The sequence below is a fragment of the Haemorhous mexicanus genome, chromosome 13, assembly GCF_027477595.1.
Source record: "Haemorhous mexicanus isolate bHaeMex1 chromosome 13, bHaeMex1.pri, whole genome shotgun sequence".
Lineage (NCBI taxonomy): Eukaryota > Metazoa > Chordata > Aves > Passeriformes > Fringillidae > Haemorhous > Haemorhous mexicanus.
Window position 1 is genome coordinate 2,236,524 of NC_082353.1, and position 22,997 is coordinate 2,259,520.

At 41.3% G+C, this 22,997-nt stretch overlaps 2 protein-coding genes across 5 annotated transcripts in view; both read right to left on the bottom strand.

Annotated features, from left to right (window-relative positions):
- The window catches only part of DAPK2 (death associated protein kinase 2), a 49,795-nt gene that overhangs the window by 12,163 nt on the left and 14,635 nt on the right, over window positions 1–22,997 (bottom strand). For all 4 annotated transcript variants that reach the window (XM_059857865.1, XM_059857864.1, XM_059857862.1 and 1 more), the window contains 5 exons: window positions 11,369–11,590; window positions 5,774–5,912; window positions 4,214–4,343; window positions 3,013–3,061; window positions 2,308–2,334 (listed from right to left, as the gene is read on the bottom strand). In XM_059857865.1, the coding sequence (XP_059713848.1) occupies window positions 2,308–2,334; window positions 3,013–3,061; window positions 4,214–4,343; window positions 5,774–5,912; window positions 11,369–11,590 (567 nt within the window). The remainder of the gene's footprint in view (window positions 1–2,307; window positions 2,335–3,012; window positions 3,062–4,213; window positions 4,344–5,773; window positions 5,913–11,368; window positions 11,591–22,997) is intronic.
- TBC1D2B (TBC1 domain family member 2B) overlaps window positions 21,598–22,997 on the bottom strand; it is a 43,967-nt gene continuing 42,567 nt past the window's right edge. The window contains exon 15 of the transcript XR_009488061.1: window positions 21,598–22,026. The gene's annotated coding sequence lies outside the window, so the exon portion shown is untranslated. The remainder of the gene's footprint in view (window positions 22,027–22,997) is intronic.

The following is a 22,997-nucleotide window of genomic DNA, read 5'->3' on the forward strand; positions in this document are numbered from 1 at the left end:
CAAGTGCATAAACTGCTTCCTCCCCCCTCTACAATCACACAACACCACGACACCACCAAAGCATCTGCCACAGGCAAGAGAGCATGAGTGAGGTCCTCCAGTTGTCTCTGATGCAGTAAATTTCATCCCATAAACCACAGTCAGTCCCAATTCTTAAGGGGTTTTACATACTTTCTGTTAAGCCTTGCTTCCATTTCTGCTGGCTACAAGTAGGCACCTCTCCACAGACTATGAACTTTGCTCCAAAACTGAAACTTGGAAACCTGCCCTAGGGCCTTGGCTTCTTTTCCCTTTCCCCAAATTATGCCATGAAGCAGCTGTAATTCCACCTTCTGGCCCTTTTTTGGAAGCCAAAATCAACAGTCCTCTATTATCGGATTATTTTCTTTTTTTTTTTCTCTTTGGGGCTCAGTTTTGAAATCTGTGAAATGGGAGGATTCTCAAATCCTAATATCCAGTGCAGCTGGCTTTTGTTATGTCCTGACTCAGTGTCTGCAAACATGTACCAGCAGACCTCAGTAATAAAGGCTTTGCCCTTACAACCCACTGAATCACTGCAGAGTTACTGGATTGAGGACTTAGATACATTTTGAACTCCACACCTGACGATGGCATCCATTTGACTGATGCCATGCTTGCTAAAGTAGGTGGTACCATAGACACACCCCAATTATTCAGAACACTTCTGAGCAAAAGGCTTTAAAATTAGGAGGCAATATTGAGTTGAAGGCATGCAAATTTCTCGTCCATAGCCTGTCATGCAAGCTGATCCCTCCCACTGTAAAAAGCATGCTCTTTTTTTCTGATCATTTGTATGGAGACATTTTTCTACCTTAATGACCACAACAATCATTAGTAGCCAAGCAGGTAAAACAGATCTCCTGTGCTGGATGCAGTACAGGAACCGCTCCCTTACTCTGTCTGAGCACAGACCCCTCAGTATAACAGGAAGACCTGAGGAGCAGCTCTGTGCATCTCTAATCACATGCTAAGTATTCCCACCTGCTGCTTGACCTCAACTCCTAAGTTTTCCTCTCATCAAACAGGAACACCCATTTTACAAATTCACAAAGTTTAATGTCCTGGCAAGTACAGGTGTGTTCGTGCAGATCAGAGGGCTGATGAAAAACAAGGGACTGGACTGTATTTTAAATCCCTTTACCTGAGCTTGGGCTCAACCAATACCCCAAACTTTTCTTTGCACTGCAGAAGAGAAGGGAATTTGTTGCAGTGAATCTGATTCCTCAGACCCTACCTTTCTTTTACAGATTTTGGGGTCTAACCCTTATGCAAAGGCTCTGTACTTGTCCTGATGCCTGAAATGTGTAGTGCAAATCCATCTAATACAGGAGTCCACCTTCTTCAAGTCTGGCAGAAAGTTATTACTCTGAATATCACAAGGAACAGCCAAAGCCACGGGTGCGACATTCCCAGCAAGCAGTGTCAGCTCCCCACTCCCCAGGAGTCACAGGATTTTGATGGAACTAGTTAGGATCAAGGATGGCTGTCCACTCCTGCAATTCTCATGTCGAACTAGAGGAAAAGCAAGGAGTGCTGTTCCTCTGTTGCATGCATGCATTGTCACACAAGCAGTTTCCCAAGCTGTCAAGCTCCATCTTAAAACTCTCAACTGCTTGTCCTCAGATGCCCACAGAAACTCATTTCTTTGAGAGCTTGAGCACATCATAGTTCCCTCCTTTTATTTATTCACCACCAGTTGACACACTTTTCCTCTAAAGAGAAGCTGTATCTAAAAAGTATTCTGTGATCTATTTTTCCTTTATGCCTGCTGACTATAATGATCTCTCCAACCAACCTTTGCTTTACTAGCTTTAACAAACCCTTTTTTTTCTCCTGTAAGTTGAATTCTCAGCTTCCAGGGTCAATTTCTCTGCTCCTCTTTGAGCTTAAATTCACCTTTTTGACCTTACTTCTGCATAATAATCTAGACTGCTGCCTTTACAAGCAAATAAAAACTCACCATTTCCACCTGAAATAATCCAACTTGTAAATGGGACTATTACACTTTCTTCTTTCTATGCTCTCATGCTGGTAGCTCACAGTCATTCCAGGAGCTATTAATCCTCTCAGCTTTTCCATCCTCTACAATTTGGAGCTGATGAGATCCCATAAAATGCAGAAATGCCTAGTGATGCCAGGGACATTTGTTTTTCTTCTGCTCAGAATGCCCCTCCTTTTTTCATCCTTATTTTAAATTGAAAAGGCTGTGGGAGAACTGTTCTGTACTAGTGCAACAGACCTTTAGGAACATTTCTATTTCTACAGGAGTGAATCTGTTGTACTCACAGTATGTAGGTGATGACTCCTATGCTCCTAAAAAAAAAAAAAGGACATTAGTTGCAGGGGTTCTACATGACCAGTATTCTTCCTAATGTGCAGAATACACAACAGTCAGTAGTAGAGGCAGGAGAGCCATTGTGACCTTAGATAACTGCTAGCATCTTTTACAGAATGGGGTTTTGAGGAAAAAAATAATTTTACATGTAACATCAAGGAATGTGGATATTGGAAGTCTCTGTGTATTTCTACTCAGTGGGTACTTACTACAGTGCACACATGAAACACAGAGGAGCAGAAACATGATGTTGGATTTGGGGTGACCTCTTTTGCCTGCCTTCCCATTACATTAGTACGCAGGTCTCCTCCGCATGGAAGGCTCTTACAAATAAAGCTGTCACAAGCTCTGCAGGAGCACGTTTCCTTCTCAGAGTGCTCCTCTGTGTGGACAGTGGCAAATAGTTAACTCTGGAACTGCCATCACTCCGGTTTTTCAATGTCATTTTGCAGAAATTAAATGTTTATCTTTTAATTTAAAAGAATGTATAAGAATAGAATGACAGAACAAAGACTCATTAACTGTATTTAAGTTTTTCCTTGGTTGGTTTTTTTTAAAATTTGTTGTGGTGCAATGGATTCTATTAAGAGCAAAATAGAAAAAAGTAATTGTACAGTAACCAAGAAAAGATAGCACAAACACATTAAAAAACTTACCACATGTCTGCAGCCAGTCCCAGTGGCTCATAGTTTACGATTTCTGGAGCTGTAAGAAATGTTTAATCAAACAGCAGCAACTTAGGTAACAAATTTTTACCAGGCTGGAGTAGCAGGCCAAGAATTACCAAGGGGAAGAGGGAAAAGTTAGTTACGACGCACATTGTTTATAATTTTACAGCCCAAATAGGAGTTCAAGTTCACAACTGTTCAGAGGAGATTACATAGCATAACTTGGAGCATAATGCAACTCAAGAATAAGGGTAAAACAGACTTTGTTATATTATATAGTATAGTATTATATATTATATAGTATTAAATTACATAGTAATTATACTGCAAATTACAACAAATAACAAATTATTTCACCTCCCAAGAACGCTGCTGCCCCTAAGCATGAGCTTTTGTTTTGTTTTTTAACTGGTGCCATTATAGCAACTTCCCAAATGCCATTCAGAAAGAGCTCTTGAGCAAGAGGTTGAAATTACTTGCCAGACTACACTGCTATCCATGTCAAACTCTATTATCTTTATAAGAAACATTTCCTCATTAGAGAACATTCCCATATAAGACCGCATGCAAGAGAAAAGAGCAAAGGTGAAATAAGTTGAAAAAAATTATCTGTAACAGCTGTGTTTAACTGGAATATTAAGTACAATTCTCTACCCAGCCCCCAAACAAATTCCAAAACAGAAACTAGTAGAAAGGAGCAGGATTAACCCAAAATCCAGGCGAGACAGATCAGAATTACGAGCAGTGAGGAACAAAAAGAGAACAACATGGAAAAATGTAAGGGGAGATGAGGGTACTCAGCAGGTGTACAGTGTGAGGTGGTCTTATTTACAAAGCAGTGACAGATACCTATGTAATTGTGCACTCATGTACCACTATGCCAAGATCTACTTATCCCAGGCAACAAGTAAAAAGATTATAATTTGTATATGCAGAGCTTCACAATCTCAATCCTGAATTTACATCTCTAAATATTTATTTGGCAGTAGCCTAATCTCACAGGAGTAGTTCATCTGGTTTACAGAAAGCACCTTTGCTTATTCCTGAAAAATAATGTAAACCTCTAGATTTAAATGGCCTTGACAGAAATAAGATCAAAACTACTTCTATCCCTGAATTTTTAACTTTGACAAGATGTCTCGACTGCCTCTGAAATTTGCAATGTAAGACAAAGGAACATGTCACTCACCTACGAATTCCGGGGTTCCAAATATATTTTTAAATTCAACTCCATCTTCTATTTTGTGAGCCAGGCCAAAGTCAATGAGTTTGATGTGTGGAATAAGAATATTCTTGTCTAGAAGCATAATGTTTTCAGGCTAAAAATGACAAAAGATAGATCTATGTTATTAAAATATTCATATCTTGGAAAGTAACAGAGTTTTCAAGCGCTTTTTTTCCTTTGCATATACATCATCATAGAACAAGAAAAACACCCCTGTGCTTAGCCATTTACAGTTCTTTTGATTGAGGTAGCAGGCAGCTGAAGCAGTTCAGGTGTTTGCAGACAAAATGCTACTGCCCAGACGTGAGTGACAGCTGCACTGCACAATATTTTGCTGACAGCAATTTTACTGATCAGTTCTTGGAATTTACACTTCACAGTATTTGCCCAGTTGACTCTATACTGTATTGCAAGCCAATGGAAGATGTTTTGGTAAATGCTGAACCTATTCAGGGAAGGAAAAACCAACTTCTCTATGAGACTAAATTCACAGCTGCAACAAAGCCAAGAAAAGATTCAGGATTTACCAGCTGAACAGTCCAGAAAATGCAAACAGTTGGGATCAGAGGTCCTACATCATACCAAGCTATTAAAATAACACGTGGCATTCTCACAGCACTGTACGAAAAAGCTGAAGCTTGAACCGTGAAATCAAAACTAACATGTTTAACCACAGACTTTACTTTTTTACCAGATCCAACATATTTCATAAAGTCCTGTCCTTCAACTAAAATTCTCATCCTCAGCTACTCCCTACCATGGTCTGAATTCACAGGTTTCAGGGTAAACTATGGGTTCAATTTATCTCCCATGATGAGCTTTAATGCATTAATCTGTCATAACTTAATCATAACATCAAGGGCAGCAGTGAGAGAGTCTGATTCCCTGCTGGCAGCTGCCTGGCTTTTCCACAGCAGAATCTAACGTGGAAGTTGCTCCTGCTAACACATTCTCTCAGTCAGAGCTGCACTGGGAAACAGAGCATATGAATAATTTATTCTCACAGTCATTGGACCAACCATGTTTTAGCCTCAGGGTAAAAAGCCTGGCTTTCTTTCATGGATCTAGGGCATATTTGTTCACCACAGACACATAAGGTAAGCTTTTTTAGAACAGACAGAACAGACTGATATAGAAAAAGTCACTGTCTCTACCTCGTGGAGGACTGTTTTATTCCCTAGGTGGTATAAACCATTATAGCTCCACTGCAGGCAATGGAGCCCTATCAAATGATGAGATAATTATGAACCATCCTCTATCTGATCAGATCACTGCATAAAAACACATCTCTAATTTAACACTGGATAAACTCCACACCCAGTCCTTTAAGACCCAGGAGAGTTATTAAGTGAATACACAATAGGTCATTTGATTGTCACTGCCAGTTTAATGATTCTTTACTTATGCTTTCTGATTTCTGTCTTGCAATTCTTGCAACGTCTTCAGTGACCACCTGACCTTACCCATATTAAATATCAGAATTAGCAGCTACAGATCAGCCAAAGCCTAAATCAATATCTTTACCTTTAGATCAAAGTGAGCAATTTTCTTAGAGTGAAGGTAATTCACACCATCCAAAATCTGCTTGATGAACCTGGTTGCTTCCTCTTCACTCAAAGACTCCTTCTGCGCCAGGAAGTCAAAAAGTTCTCCTCCAGAAACCCTGAAAAACACACCAAAAAACATCCTGTTATCTCCTGCACTGTAATCCACAACATAAATGCAAGCAAAGAAAACTAAAGCAGCAAAGAACCTCAATACAGTTAGAAAAAGTCTCCTCATGCAGACAACTACAAGTTTTGTGTTCTGATCCCAGGTATGCCCAAACCTTCTTTTGGCTTCAGCTCTCTTCAGCTCTCTTCCCTGTAAATTAAGGACTGGCTTTTCCATTGATGCTGCAAGGATCACAAAGGTCTGGAGTTACATTGTTTGCTGAATCCCCAGACATGCTATTTCAAAAGGTCAACTTAGCAACTTCAACTGCTATTTTTCAATGTTTTTGTTTTGTATGAACAAGTTGTAAGAGTCAACAACTGCTGAGGAATTACTTTTCTCAGCAGCTCCCATCAGAACCTGAGGTAGTAAATGTGCCATCAGAATCTCTTTTCTTTACAGAACAGCCATTACCCTGTTCTACTACAGATTCCTGCCTGACATAACTAACAGGAAAGGATTTCCTTGGTGCTGAATTTTTTAAGAAGAAAGCTGATTGCAGCAGGCTGGAGGGTATCAAAACCAGTTTTCCCAAATCAAGAAAGTGCTCTTAGTTACTTTGAGTTTTCACATCAAAATTGAAATCCATTCCACTCTTATTAGTATATAAGCCTTATTTTAATTTCTGTGCCTTCTACTGAGAGTTCCAGTGCTATTTTTCTGTTTATCTGAAACAAGATCACCTAAATATTGAATTAGGCAATGTTTGTAGCTATTATTCATTATTATGTTTGCATTTATTGATGCCAGTTCACACTGTCATTAATATTATTGTTTTATTCTCATTCAGATTCAGTTTTGGGGCACCCACAAAACAGTTGTTACTCTCGGGTGCTGGTGCACCACCACCTGCGCTCAGAGCGCAAGCAAAGGGCCTGAGAGAACTTACAGTCATTTTGGAAAATAAGCTCTTGGCCTGTCAAAGCACTGCAGGTCAAAATGCTTTGAGTTCCTCTGGTGCTGTAAGTCACAGACAAGTCAGATCACAACTGGTGCTCCACAGGTCTTTGGGGAATTGCTCCTCTGACTCCAGGCTCCCACACAACACTGGTGGTGACAACATGGTGCTTCCCTGATCTGCCTCTTTCAGAGGAATCTACTGTCAACAGCTGCACAACCTGCAAGGACAAGTCCACTGCAAGCAAGAACAGCATGTCCAAAGCCCAAAAGACATTGGGTTTGTGTCTTAGCTTCCTCTGCTGTTCCTATGGGTGACAAGGTGCCTTGTTGTTCCAGAGACACTCTGGGCATAGTGACTTGCCCATTGATTACCAGATTTTTTTCATACCTCTCACATAGTCAGAAACTTTTCTAACCCACGTGAGGCAGGACTCTTCACCTGGGCAGAAGTCACTTGATACTTGTAACAACTAAATGCCCAGCAAACAAAAATAAGCCTATATAACCCAGAAATATATTGCAACTGCTGTCTTTAGCTGCCACCTTCTCCTTTCTATTAATCTGTTAATCTCTATTATTCAACCTGTGAGACTGTTACTTCATCTCTTGATTTTCTTTCTAGGTGACACCTACCAAGGGTCTTGGCACTACCATCAGCCTTTCTGGACAGGTTTTGTTGTACCCTGTACAAGAGAGAACACTGCCTCCTTTCCATATCATAGTAGGTTTAGAGGCCTTTGTTCAGTAGTGCACCAATTACTAGAGACTACTGTGACAAACCAATACAGAAATCTGTAAGAAAAAACTGGTAGTCTCTTGGTGAAATCTGTGTACAGTGAGCAAACAACTCCCATTTATTTAATGATTTCTACTCAGAGTGCACTGAAGCAATCATCTCTGGCAGACACTGCATCCAGTCATCAGGAAGCCAGCTGGACGAGGGTATGCTCTTGTACTTTTCTGGAATGTAATCATGCATGCACACTGTTCTCTCTTTCTCTTTTACCCTGCAAGATCCCCTTGGTGCTTGTTTCCTAAGCTGGACTCTTTAATCTCCCTGAGGCCAGACTATTGATTGCACTGAGCTAGAGATGACTGCTGGGGATATTTCTCCTCAGAGACACCTTTGGCTGGCTGGAGATTGCAGTTAGGCACTCGGAATGAGTCCAAGCAAAGTAGAAACTCTGTTTACCTCTAGTGGAAAAAGTTCAGGCGATGGTGAAGAGAAAAGGAGCGGGTTCTGCCGGAGAGTTAAATCCAGAGTTTATTCCAAGGTGACACAGTTCTGAATCTCAGTACAGTTCCGACAGACCCCGACCACATGGCCTCAATACCTTTTAAACTCACCGGGAGGTGGGAGGGAGAGGATAGGTAAGCCACCAACCAGGTGGGAGGGGGAGGGTCTCAGGGGACAATGACACCTGGACAGGCCAATGACTCCAGGTCTGAAAAGCATCTTTTGAACTTCTGCCAATCACTCGATGCTCTAGCTGGAATGTGGAACTTGACAGACAGCAGTTAGGAAGAGGGCTGAGGAAGGGAAGGAGGAAGTAGTCACAGCTGAGGGACAGGATTTAACTTCACACCACAACAGCAGACGACAGCCCAGCCCAAGTCCCACAGAAGCAGGTTCCACTTCAGGAGAGCTCCCAGGCTGAGACACTTCAGCAGAGGTGTTCTGCTTGGCTCAGGGTGTTCAAGGATACATTCCTGCTTGGAGGAGACTCCCTTTAGAGAGTCCCTTGGCAACTCCCTTTAGAGTAACCTACTTTGCTACACAAGCAATGTCAGAAAATAGTTCAACTGCACAGACTGGAGCGACTTAATTCTCATTCTCTCTTGCTGTCTCCAACAGTGAGCACTTAAACTGGCTGGGCCATCTGCTCAGGGCTCACCAGGGAGTTTTCTCCAATGGCAACCTCACCAACATCCTAGGCAACCAGCTATGCCCAAGACATGACTGAAGAACTGCAGCCTGCAAGAACAAGGATCACAGGATATTTACTTGAGAGCTCCTTGATGTATTTCCCCACTTCTCTTTAATGCACACTAACCTTGAATGATGCTAGGGAGGGGGCTTTCAAGCTACAGAATACAACATAAAAATAAAATAAACAAAAAACAAAGATTCAGAGAACTCCAAGTCTCTTTGTTACTTTATCAACAAAAGATTCCCTTCTACAGTAACCACATGAGCATTTCATTTTCTGAAGATCAGAGATGGGCATACATGAAAAACACTACATTAATCTCTAGTCTCTTGAGATATAGCCTAACACATTAGCCTAAGCTGCAGAGCTCTTAAAAGAGTAATCTAAAGGAAAATTCAGTAGAAGAGATGTGATGATTTTCCATTAACAAAGACTCAGGCTTTAAAGCCAGGCTTCAGTAAACTGTACCTAGAGAGTGGTAAGTGGTTTATTTACAAGATCATTCTTATCCAAGTTATACACCTGAATTCAAAGAAACTCACAAGCAAAAGAGATTTAGCAATCCCAAAAGCCAGACATTATGGAATCCCAGAAAAAACCCCACACTTCAAGCACTAATTGCTTTGCAGTAAAACACTCATAACTGCATCAAGTTACATTTCAACCAGGGAGGTTTGTTTTCTAAATCATCACCTGCAAATGGTAGTTTCTCAACTGTTACAGAATTCCTTCCATCCCTTTCCCTTTTACCATGTCACCTAGTACCATGGCAAGGAAGCAAGCAAATGGTACCTTTACTTTTTCTTTGAAGTCCAATAAAAGACAAACAACCACGCTGCCTTACTTCTTGGATAGAGCTGTTTTGTGTGCACAACCCTGACACTTACCTGTAGAGGAGACACTGGTCTATCAATCCAACCTGCCTCCAGGCTGCTTCTGCTTGGTCAAAGCAGGCTCCAGGCAGGGCCCAGCACACAGAGAACAACAGCCTCACAGAAAGCTGGGAGGCAAGTCCCTGGACAATATGGAGAAGGAAAGAGAAGCCAAGTACCTGCCAAACTGCACTCACAGCAATGGACCTGGCACTCCTCTGGAACAGGAGAACCAGCACCTGCAGAACTGACCTCTCTGAAAAGAGGAGATGGTTTTGCCAGCACTGTGAGTATGGGAGAGCGTCAACATTTCAGACAAATCCTCTTTTAAACACCAGGGCAGCTTCTTCAATTACCCAGCAATACTGGGGCCATTCTTTCGAAGCTGAAGTTCTCTGCAGATTACCATACTTGCTTGGCCAGGTGCTGTTACACTTACTTTGATAAACAGCAGGGAATACGAGACTCTGAGAGCAGGGTGTCAGAGGGGAAGAGATTATTTGTTTACAGAGAGAATTTATTTATCTTTATTAGCAATTATCATCATCCTCAATTTGTATACAGCAACTGAATGCAGAGGCCTTTATCAGATCAAATTTCTGTTGCATGCAGATTTTTACAAACTGCAATATGTTGCAGCCTGACAAAAGAACACACAAAATATGTCAGGGCCACATGAGGACAGGGAAAAGCCGAAGGTAGTGAAACAGGAGGTTGCTTTAGCTCAAGGCAGTCACCAGTGAGGAAGAGCAAGCTCCTTCCCTGTCTTCCAGAGCTTGGCTACAGAGACCAACATTTGGCTGTAGACATATACTTCCAGGTTAACAGATGCTCATCATCACTCATATGCCATCCTCCAGCAGTCATACTAATCTCCAGGAATGCTCCCTGACCTAAATGCTGGTCCCACTAGAGAGCTACCTCCGGGATAAAAGCCTTGTTGCCTGGATTCCATACACAAGGTCCAGGCTGGTGTCCCAGGGAATATATGGTCTATCTAACTTCAAGCATGGTGACTGTATTTCCTGCCCCATACACACTAAAAAATTGCATCATTTTGCATGTAGGGGTGAGGAGGTCCACTTGTCAGGAGGACCTAAATTGCAGTGGTTTGCCCCCCTCATATGGTAGCACAAGAGTAAACAGCTTTTCTTCATTCCCATCCTGCTGCTATTCATCCTCAACAGTCAACGCCAAGGGACTAAAAAACCTTCTTCCCTTGCTCTCCTCCCCTTTTCTCCTCTAGCTGATCTAAATGAAGAAAATATGGAAGTAGTGAGAATGGCTGCAAATTTTGGAAAAGGCTTGATGGCCTCACATGTATTGAAAGAGACAAAAGCAGGAAGAAAAATAAAACGAGCATTCAGCGGCCACTTGCACTTCCTCCAAGGTTTATGTCAGGGCAGCCCTAGGCAGACATGAGGTAATCCCTCCTTAGTAAACTGTTTTCAAGTTGACAAGTTTCCCTGGCTCAGTATCAAATTACCTCAGCTGATGTTCAGGTGCACCTGTAACCCCAGGGCACACGGATGAGCTGGGGAAGCTGTTTACCACCACCCTCACGCAGCGCTCCTGCCGAGATTTGTGAAGCCTGAGAATGCAACAGCTCCATTTATCAGTGCCCCTGCACTCCAGCAGCCTCTGCAGTGCTCTCTGGTTTCTATTCACCTCAGCCATCTCTGCAGGGAAGGGCCCTTACTCACAGCTCCAGGATGAGGACCACGTCTGTCTTGTTCTCGTAGATATCGTGCAGCTTGACGATGTTGGCGTGCAGGATCTCCTGCAGAATGGTGACCTCGCGCTCAATCTCCTCCCGGCTCACCCCGCGCCGGCTGGCCCGGCTCTGGCGCTTCTTGATGAACTTGGCAGCATATTCCAGCCCTGTGCTTTTCTCTCGACACTTCTTCACTATAGCAAACTGGCCACTGCGAGGACAAGGAGACAACGAAAATGCTCTTAAGGCTTTTACATGACAGCTTCCCAAATAAGCCAGTCCCATACCAAGCCTGATCCCGTAAGCCCCAAGCAGCACCGCTGAGCACTACTAAGCTTGTTCTTGGTACAAGAGTGAGGACTGTCAGGACTCTGCAGTCAAAGGCAGTAGAGCATAACAAGGTAACCTCCTACTGTGTCTAAAATTTAGCAAAACCAAACAATGACTGACAAAAGGAGTTTAAACCTCTAAAAACAGTTCATGTTTAAATGAGTAAGATCTGCCTCAAAAGGTTCAAGTTACCACTACTTCACTTGGTAATGCTTAAGACATTCAAGTCTGCAACATACCACTGGGTGTTTTGAAAGAACACACACATTAAAATATTTGTCTTAAGAATAGTCTCTAGAGAAGAACTCAAATGAATGATAACTCTTTTGAAATGCAAAACTGGCCTCCAGCAACCGATTTTCAAATTTTAAAAAAATTGTTTATTCATATTTATGCATTCACTTGATACTTTGGCTGTAAATATAACTAGAGTAAGTGCAGGTTTCTCACTGCAGCTCAAGGACAAAGAATTTCCCACTGCACCAAATAGTACAGTGGCTGCATTAAGGTTAAAAGGCATGTTCTTGCAATTTGCTAGTAAAACTTTCCTCACTGTGGCTCTTAATATACTCCACGGGAAAAATTCCTGCTTATTCTCCTAGGAATTGACAGAGCTCCAGTCCCAGAATACACATTTAGTATCAGATACTTCCTTATCCAGGACATTATATCCAAACTTGTAAAGAAAAGACTCATCTCTCAGGTAACCATAACCTTTAGCTACTGTGATTTTATCTGATAGGATCTCTTTATAAGAATCACAAACAAACTCATTAAGTGCATCCTCCCATGACTACACTGTATAAGCACTGAGCTGTTGTTTTCAATATTATTATATAATTCACTGGCTTGGTAAATGAGGAATGCAAGTACAGTTGGTATTTAAATTATGCAGCAATTATATTCAGCACCTCATTAGATGCTGTACTTAGTGCTCCATCAACACAGGCATCTGAATGGAGTCTGTCTTAAAAATACAAATGCATAGAAATTAAAAATTAAGGCTGTCACTTGGTGCTCAATTGCTCTCAAAGGCTCCCACCCTATGGCAGTGGCAGCCTCCCATTTCAGAGTTCAAACAAATTCCAGGCAGCCTGACATACTTCTTTTAGTCTTTCATTTTCATAATATATCCTAAACCCTTCCCAGAAGGGAGGCAGGAACAGATGGGACAAGTGTACTTATCCCTTTGGGAATAATCATTCACAAATGGAATTGAGACTGTGGCCATTTGTCACATGCTTTAATTCATTCATATTTCTCCTGCTTTTATCATTACCTGCAAACCCTAGAGAAATTCCCATTACAAAATTCCCAAACTTGCCTTAAACATTCTACTAAAAGAGTTTGTTTTGTAGCGCTGAGAGCTGCTCGTGTAAAACATCATGATTTTCATGTTTTTCTTGTTTGCTTGATCATATTTTCCAAGACATGCATCTTGCTTGGTTCAGACTTTCTGAAGAAACATGGTCCTGTGCTTGTTTCCTTGAATCCTCTCTAGGGACAAATTTTGTCAAAGTTCAGGAGAAAATATTTTTTAATGAGTGCTGATTATGGGAACAAACACAGTCACTTTTGCATTTAGAAATTCCAGTGATACTGTGGATTTTGTACATTTCTGTTGATGCAAAAGCTTACAAAAGTAATAATGACAGAGCATAGGAATTTCTGTCTTCTCCTTTGACATAAATAATTGTCCCAGACTTTAACTATTACAGTACCAATTCTCTTGGAATCCACTATTGCTCCCCTGCATGTGTGCTCACCAACACACACTGTTGCTCCTGTCCCAGCCTTCACGCCATTTCCCATCTCCCTTAAAAGCTTTTGCAGACAACTCTTCAGCGGGAGAGTTTGGGACTGAGGAGAAGAGGTTACAAGTGACAGGGAAGGACACAAGTGCTCAATTTGTTATCCTGTAACATTGAAGACAGTTACAATGCAATTACTAATGAATTGCTCCTGGAGGCCCATTCTGCTATGAAACGAGAGGATGCCTCACAGGCATTTTACAATCACAGTCAGACACTTGGGATTCCTTGTCAGCTACAGAGATTGTAAGGTCAGGAGCAAGACAACAGTGGTTTTGTGCCTTCTCATGCATCTGCATTCAGACCATAAGAATCAAACTCTGTCAGTTTCCAAAACTTTTGGCCTAGGCTAGGAAAAAAGCAGAAAAGAAAGTATGTCTTCCTGACACCTAAGTTGACATCACTGAGAAATTAAGCCATTTGGATAATTTCAAATGTGGCATTTGTACCTGATCTTAGACTTGAAACTGAATTTCACAGCTCAGATATCCAAATTTCAGCCAAAAGACATTGCTAGGATTCATGGGTTTTAGTACAGTGCTGAAACAAAGATGACTTGGATCACGAACAGAACTATTTCCAACACAGGCAGGATAAGCTCAGAGTATTTCCAACACATGAGGATAAGCTCACTTCAGGATGGAGCCTACCTGAACCTCAGTAAAGCCTTTGGCACTGTCCCCCACAGCATTCTCGTGGAGAAACTGGCCGCGCATGGCTTTGACATTGGTCTTTGAAATCACTTAATGACACTATGATTCCCAATTTCTAAAATGTTTTTTTCCAAGGAGTTACATTTGTTCCCTTCCAGAAATATTTTGGACAGCTGTGCAACAGCCTTGTCACATTCTAAGCATCCTTAATTGTGGAAACAGCTCACAAGTATGAACAATAGCAGCTGCATCCTGTCAGTTATAATATAATTAGATACAACATCAAATCTGTCCGTCAGTAATGATGGAATTTATCCCAGCAATGAAGACAACATATCATCTGCATTGCTACTATCATGTAGGAGGCTTGTCACTGAATAAGAAGACAGAGACAATACTACTGGGTGGTTTTGGAGTCTATTTTCAGAAGCATGCTTTAGAAGAGCACAAGTTCAGCTCATTTAATCATCATGCACTTCAGGAGAGGATGTGGAAAAGACGTAGGAAGAGCGAAGCTGGACAATCCAGAATAACAGGACAACTTGCTCTTTGTCAAAGTTTCCTTCTAATACTGGTTCTGGAGGGTAATGCTCTGGGGCAGAACGTCACCTGAGAGCAAGAGCAGTGCAGATGCCAGTCTGAAATGCCCCAGTGCCCAGCAGTGCTGCCTCTCCACAGCTTTAGAATAAAGAGAGCCGTTAAGCAACTGCTTGCACAAGTATAGGTTTATTCCAGTCTTCCTCTGATGTTCCTGAAACACTCCATGGCTCAGGAGCTCGTCTCAAAACACGGAAAACATATAAGAAAAGTACTGAGATGACAGTACAGGCTACCTGACTACAGTCAGGCTTTCTGAGGCCTGAGTGGGGAGAAGTCAGGAAGCTGATTCTGTCTATCATTTGAGAACAGCAAACTATTTCTTCCCCAAATACCAAACCTATGTTCCCTTTCTTCATGTTCAGTCTATTTCTTTACGTCTTGTTCATCTTCATTTCATTCATTAAAGAATTCTAAAAAATATGACAACGATGCTTTAGTTGCTAAAATTTGAAATTCCCATAAAAGACATGATATATGTGAACACCTTGACAGATACACTTCAGACTGAAATATATTTTCAACAAGTTAATTGAAAAGTAAATGAACCTGGGCAAAGGACAGTGCTCTGGCATTCTGCCAGTCAAGAGGGAACACAGCTCCCTATACGAGCCAGGGCAATTTACTTAGGAACAGATTTGCAAGGGATTTTAGGCAGCCTCCCACTGACTTGAACAGTAATTAGGTTTCCACACACCTAATGAAAAGTAACACTTTTGTCCTTCTGTATCTAATTTCACCAAGTCTGTAAAATGCAGGTAATAGTACTGGAAAATGAAATGACATTATATGGGGTAAGGATACAAATTAATTTCATGTCACTAGATATAACTAGAAGTGCAATTATAATAATTCATATTTTATTCACTAGGTGTTCATGCACAAGAATACATGACTTGAAAGGAGGCTAAAATAAAACCAAACAGCACCTAGATCAGTTTTTAACTGCTTAAATTCACAGGCAATACTGCAACTGCATGATAGTTTAAAAATACTAAAAATATATTATGAAATCATCCTATGTCCATGCATGAGTTAGTAGACACAAACATAACCACAATAATAGTATTTAGCCAATAATATTTAGCCAAAATAGTATTTAGCCAAAACCTGAACACAGGGCTTCTCTACATTCACAGCTGGTGTGTTTAGCTCAGCAGAGGATAATTCATTCTCATTTACAACCATTGTTAAAATGTCAACAGTTTTGTTCATCATGCCTTTTTGCCACTATTAAATTTGACTGGTTTCAACTGGTCATCTCAAGCTTAGAAAGTCTGCACCTTACTACTTTTCCATCTTTTTCATTCCTATTTACTTTTCTTGGAAAAATATACGAGTCATTTTATCCATTTATGGTTGGGGTTTTTGCTAACTTTCAAAGCAAAGCCCTGGAGAATTCTAGCTGAACTTGAGGCAACCATATTTTTCAGCTTTATTTTTTTTCTAAGTGCTCAGAGCAGTTGCTCAACCATAGTTTTATTAAACTAAATACTCTCCTCCCTCTTTGGTTACACTTCAGAGATTACTTCTGCTATTTGTAACTGCACTGAGCACTCTTCCCAGCAGAGAGGACATGAGTCTGCTTGGAACAACAGTGAGAATCTATTTTTATGCTTTCTGTTCTTTTATGAAACACAGATCAACCAAAGACCATGCAAGGTTCACAAAATATATGCATAAAAGCATATATATATATATATATATATATATGGAGGGGTTTTGCAGGAATTCTGTAATCACAGCTATAAAGATGTAAAAGCCTTCTGTAAATGACAATAATTTACAGTACATTTTATTTTTTATAGACTTTTCGTTTTAGACTAAACCAGAATTTGGTACAGCAGAAATTTAATCTACATAGTAAATAAATAGAAAGTCAAATAGCACAACATTTATAAAGGAGTTAGAATAGGATAGTTGAAACAATAAATCAGAAATTCTATGGCAAGGTCACTGAAGGGAAAGTATTTCACTGCTTCTGTGAGGCTTTATGGAATAAAACTAAAAAAAACCCCTAAAACCTTCTTCTGTTAAATACTCTGATGGCACCTTTTGTAACTTCATAAAGAGTTTTAAAAATAAAACTGTCACAAATGTCACTGTACTTCTATTAAAGCTTCAGATAAAACTGAGTTTTGGTTTACTTGTTTGTTTTTCTTCCCCCCCATCCTGCTCAAAACAAAATGCAAAGGAAGTGATTACCTCTCCTAAAGCAACTACACAGAACCTAAACTACCAGATGCCAGATTATACCAGAATGATCCAAAACTTTTTTAAATAGGGCATTTCACAGGAATTTTGCTGGACTACTAAAAAGTAGTAGAAAGAAAAAAAAATCAGCTGTAACTTTTAAACACACTGGCATTTTCACTCACAACTCACATTTCACTGATTGTGTAATGGTCTAGAGCAAAGTGACTTTGGGGGATAAATTTCAATACTCCTGAAGGGAAGTGCCGAGCACCTTTGGACACATCCTGTCTTTGATAAAGTCACTGTCTGGGACCTTTCATCTCCATCTCTCTGAACTCACACAAGGGTAACCTACACACCCTGACCCAAAGGTGATCTCTGTGTCCAGTGCCAGAAAAGAGTCAGAAGAGTAGAATATTGACTCTTCACAGAAAGATCTGGTTTACTAGAATAAGTAGAGAGCAGCTCATTTGAAATTCAAAGAAAGTTTGATAAATCTAATGTTTCTGAACAGTGCTATGAATTATTACAAGCTTTCAGTACAGTAACACAATTAATACCTTAAACACCTTGTGGGGTCCTTAGCCATGAGTCACAAGAAATTGTGCCACCTCCTGAATCATCAACAGCATCTCCTGAAACTGTTCAATATTTTTGGAAACTTCCCAGTCCTGCAGTGGCTATCAATGTGGCCCTTATCAGCTCCTCCTGAGACTGGAGGTGCAGAGTCAGCAGTGAGGCAGCGTGAGCCCAGCGGCTCTGACAAGTTCCCAACAGCCTGGCAAGCTTTTTGTGTAATCTGAAGCTCAAGAATAAAATGCGTGTGATGAAGAATCCTCCCTGCTTATCAGACTTAGCTTTTGGATTGAGTATCAGTGCTTGGAGTGGCAGTGAGCAGAGTGCAGAGAGCCAGGGAAGGTCACAGCTGACTCATGCTCAGCAGGAATAGCTGATCTGATAAACTGTTCCTCTGACCATGTGGAACAACAGCAGGACAGACGTAATGTGCATAAGGTTAGCACGTTGCACCTGGGTGTATAAAGGTCCAAATACACCTAGATATGGACTGAGAGTAATAAGCCCAGGAGTACCTGAATTGTAAGAGGGGAGAAGTATTACAGTCAAATAGTTAAATGATTTTTTCCTTCCCCAAGTGCCAAACAGATGGAAACTATGCTGGCACTTCATAGTGGCCAAAACTGCAAAGAGTTGCTGAAATTCCCATTTCACTGCTCAGCTACTACTACAGGTCTTCACTCTGGTTCAAACTAGAGTAGAGTGTTAACAAGGATTAACAGGTGTCACCTGAGACCTTGACCATCAAACAAGTAGCTGTGAGCTCTATTCTGCATGGATGTTAACAATTTGTCCAGTGCTTTAATTTGTCCAGTGCAGTTAGAACTTGAGCTGCACTATGTTTATTTCATGTGCATTTTTACTCATAAGTAATATTTTTCATTTTTAAAGTATGGAATTAATACTATACACAGTATATTTTCTCAGCTGTTGAAATTTCCATCTGCTTTCTACACCAATGCAAAATAGAAAAAATAGTTTTATTTTTACAGAAATGGCAAAACAAAGATTGGGATTAATATTCAATGTCTCTTTCCTGAGATTAATATTCTGCATATTATTCAGTGGCTAAACACATTACAAAATTTGAGCTGTGTGAGAACTACCACAGAGGTCATCACCTCTAATTATACTCTCAAAGCCAGACATGGACTGAGGAGATACACTGAGATCATTTCCATCATCAAGGTGGATGCTGATGATAAGGAATGCATGACTTTGTTACAAAGTAAGGCCAAGGCCAGCTCTTCTCTGTTACTATAGGTAGAGCAACTTTGTAATTAGGAAAAACCCAAAAAACAAAACCTTCCATTTTCTCTGCACTTTCTGGAACAAATGTTTTATTTTGGAAACAGTTAAGGTAGCATTGAAAACTAATAGGGAAACCAGCTAGAAGGATTAAAAAGAAAAAATTCAAGAACAGGGACTGCATCAGACAGCTGATAACAATCACAGTGATTGTGACCAAGTTCCAGATGCCAAAACTGTTTCAGCAGAAGATTCATATACATGGAACATGACTTACAAGATCTGTAACAAGAAACATTAGCAGAAGTGCTGGGTAGTCCTCAGGAACTAAATTAACATTTTGCATCAAACTTTGTGCGTGTTGTAAGATAAAATAATCCAGAGTTATTCTTCAAAATTTAAAGAACTAATTTAAAGCGCAAACTAATCAAAGAACAGAGTTAAAGTTCATGTCTGAGAAAGCAAAGTACTGAGCAATTTCTACAGTTAGGAAAAAAACATTCCCAGTATGAAAATACTGTGTGGTGTGAGTTAAGGGTAACTCTAGCAACTGCAACCACAGCTCTGTTTAGCGGGGAGAGTCCAACTAGCTGGGGGCCATGACTTCTTTACTGTAGATTTCCAGGTTCCTGCCCCGCAAAGAACACCTGGGTTATCTCTGCTTTTTGTTTTCACTACAAAAATAAATACTTAGTTACACTGTCAGAACAGTGACTTGTGCCAGGCTCCAAGGTCCTATTACCACTGGTAAAACGCTGCACTTGCTGCCCTTTAATGCTTCACCCAGAAAATGGGGTATCTCCTCTCCCAGAGAGCAGAGTTAATCCTCCTCACACAAGCACAGAGGAAGCAGGAACAACTTGTAGCTGGAGATGGGGAACTACAGGAGGCATAACAAGCCACTGATGAAAGATGGAGCTTGGCTTTAACCATGAAACCACAGCCCAGGTCAGTAGGGGCTGAGAAACTGGAGCCTCAGTTATGCCAAACTGATCAAGAGAAATCACGGTGATTATTCTCTGCATGAAGGCATTGACTGGCCCAGGAGATGAGGAATGAGCATAGCTCCCAGTTACTGATACAGGCAAGAAACTGGAGTGGCAGGTGGTAAGGCTGGCCCACATTGTGGAGGAAGGCAGAGCCCCTTCCCTACAGTGAAAGGACAACAGTGAAGAAAAGGGGGAGACTTCCATGCTCAGAAATATCACTCCAAGGTTTGTCTGTTTTTCTCTGTTAAGTGTGAGTCCTTGCATGCTGCAAAGCAGAGCTGGAGGAGCAGGACACTGGCCCAGGACAGCAGTGCCAGGCCCACAGAAACCTGAAGGAGCACATTTTTTTCAATGGGCACTGTTAAAAACACTTTGGGAAAAGCTCCATGACACTTCCTACCCTCAGCCCCAACTTGGCATGTAACAGTGACACTGCCCAAAAGGCACAAATGTCAACAGCTCTCACAGCCTCACTGGCACCACATTTAGGTAATAGATCAATGATACATCCTTTCATAAATCACACTGCACATCTCAAATTCCAGTACCTACCAGCACCTTCAGTGCTTGCTAGTACAGCTGGAAAAAGCTCCTGCATGTTTGTACAACACTTTTTGTGTTGTAAAAAGCCACAACTACCCAGACAAAACAGAACAACTGAAACATTATATTAAAGGCTTTCCGGTGAGCTTTATTGCTCCCACTTTCCTGGAAACTATATCCCTAGATCAGCAAGACAGTTCTTCTTTCTCTGGGCCTACTCTGCCTGTGATTTAAGACTTTCCATTCTTGGTTGTCTTCAGCTGTCACCTCCCTTGCCTCAAGAAGCAGCAGTTCTTTGACCTGCTGCATATTCCCAAGAAAACAAGTTAGTCTTCACTTCTTCACATTATTCAAGGAGTATTTCCACTGATTTGTCATGCCATTAACGTCCCTGCAAATGGATGAGGCCAGGACTCTCCTCAAAACAGCACAAATTGTTAAAGCCATATTATTTCTTTATCATGTTGAAATTTGCTAAGTTCACTTTTGAGAGTCCTCTTTTTAAGCCTCCTTTCAGCTATGGCTAGAGAACCTCAGTCCCCACAGACCTGAAAGTGACTGATACTATCTTGAGGGAAGCAACACAATTATATATGTATATTTGAAGTATTGCAGACATTCAGCATAGGCCATGCTAAGCTTCCCAAAGAGAGCTGCTGTAACAAACAAGGCCATCAGCAGGCTGTCTCTAAGGCCACATGCCTGACAGATTTTGCTCCCTGCGTGTACCCTCTGGAGAAGTTGAGCAACAGAGGTTGGTATAAAACTAATATTTGAACGACTGAGGGAATGTTGGAGCTAAGCAGCTGGTCAGAGCACACAGCTGCAGCTGTGGAAAACATGCCCCCTTCTTTGCAAAATGCCTTCCCTCACACCCCTGCCTTGGCACACGAGACAACTCCCTCTGAGCTGCCTCCAGCCCCGCAGGGACGCCGAGGATGATCTGGCTAGGCAGTGCCCACCCACATTCTCCATGTGCAGGGTTTTACACAGCGGGAGCTGGGGAGCTTTGCTGTGGTCATCCTCAATGCTGCACAACGACAGGAAGTGCCTCCTTTCATCAACAGACCAGGCTTTGCAGTCTGTGGTGGGATCAACCTTTCCTGAGTGCTGTGCAAACACTTTCAGATAAACAGGTGCTGGCTCTGTCAGTGAGATACTCTATTTTGCTGAATCCCAGCTAGAACAAGCACTAGGCCTATGTTAACAACTAGTTTTGCTCTCAGGAAGTGACAAACTCAGTGAGGAGGACAAGAACAGGAGAGACTCTTCACAGACGTTGTTTGAAAACATTTATTTTGTGACTTCTGCAGCCAGAATGATAATAAATGAATCCTTTAACCTACCTCTATCAGCTTGTTGCAAACGGAACTAAGAGAAGGCATTTACAGGTTCTAAGGACATCAGTCAGCATTGGAAAAGATCAGTCACTGCAATCTGTCCAGCATGTTAACTTCCTTCTAAAAAGCTAAATACCATTTGTCACTGGCCCCCAAAATCAGAAAGTGAAAATACACTGACAAAGACAGTGTGACATTATACATGCAGCCTGAAGAGGAGGAGGGCTGCTGTGACCACACAAACCTTGATCAGCCTCTCTGGCTGATTCAAGAAGCAATGGCCAGCCTTCACCAGATTGTTGCAGCTACACTTCTCCATTGAAAATCCCCAATATCCATCAGCTTGGAGAATGATGTTCATAATCTGAAAAGATTCCCAAAACCAATTCAGAAACCAAAGTAAAAAAAAATTAGTCTCCAGTTTCTCATTTTAGTAGTTTGACTGTTTAACCTAGGACCTCATTGGTTAAAAACCACATCTCTTACACCCTCCATGCACACACTGAATTTCTTTACTGGTCACTGTTGTCAGGTTTTCACTGTCAGACCAATACTCTCAGGCAATACTTAAAAGTAAGCAGTTACAGGAAACTTAAGAGTTATGGCCTTCCTGAGAGGGAAGGAAATGGAAGGAAAACTAACAAACAAACCTCAACCCCTCTCCCCTTAGAAGAAGTCTTCTCAGTAACTCTAAAGATTAAATAGCTGAGAGTGAAAAAAAAAAATTCCAAATGGACATGGCATCAACTGAGGTGTTTTAATGGAGCTCATTACTGGTCCTTAAGAAAGGTTGATGGCACATACACAGTCGTGTATCAAAACCAACTGCCAGATATTGGGAAAGAAGCCACTCTGTGTACAGCACTAATTTAGCTATTTGCATATTAAAACAAAAAGCATTAGAGGGTTGGACACTGAATGGAAACCAGCCATCCTCACCCAGAGCACTGTATGCTGCTGAGAGACTGAGTATCCAGTACCCTGTGGCAGCCAGTTCACAAAGCCAGCAGTGTTTAAGCACATGCTCATGGTTAAGCACGGTAACAGTTGGTAATTACACCTGTAATTAATACCTGCAGATGAGCCTTTATACATTAAAGGCTATCTACAAGCATTAACCAGTCCAACTGAAGATTAGAGAGGTAAAGCCTTTCAGGAATACATGCTCTTTTTTTTTGCAGGCACATATGAACGTGTGATGTCAGCACTTGGAGCCAGCTGAAAACAACAGAGCTGTGGAGTGCTGCTCAAAACAACAGGACAAGTGAAAGTGCTGTGTCTGTGGTGACATCTCCACAGGCTCCTGGCTCCCAGCTGGCTCTGAGAACGGGCATG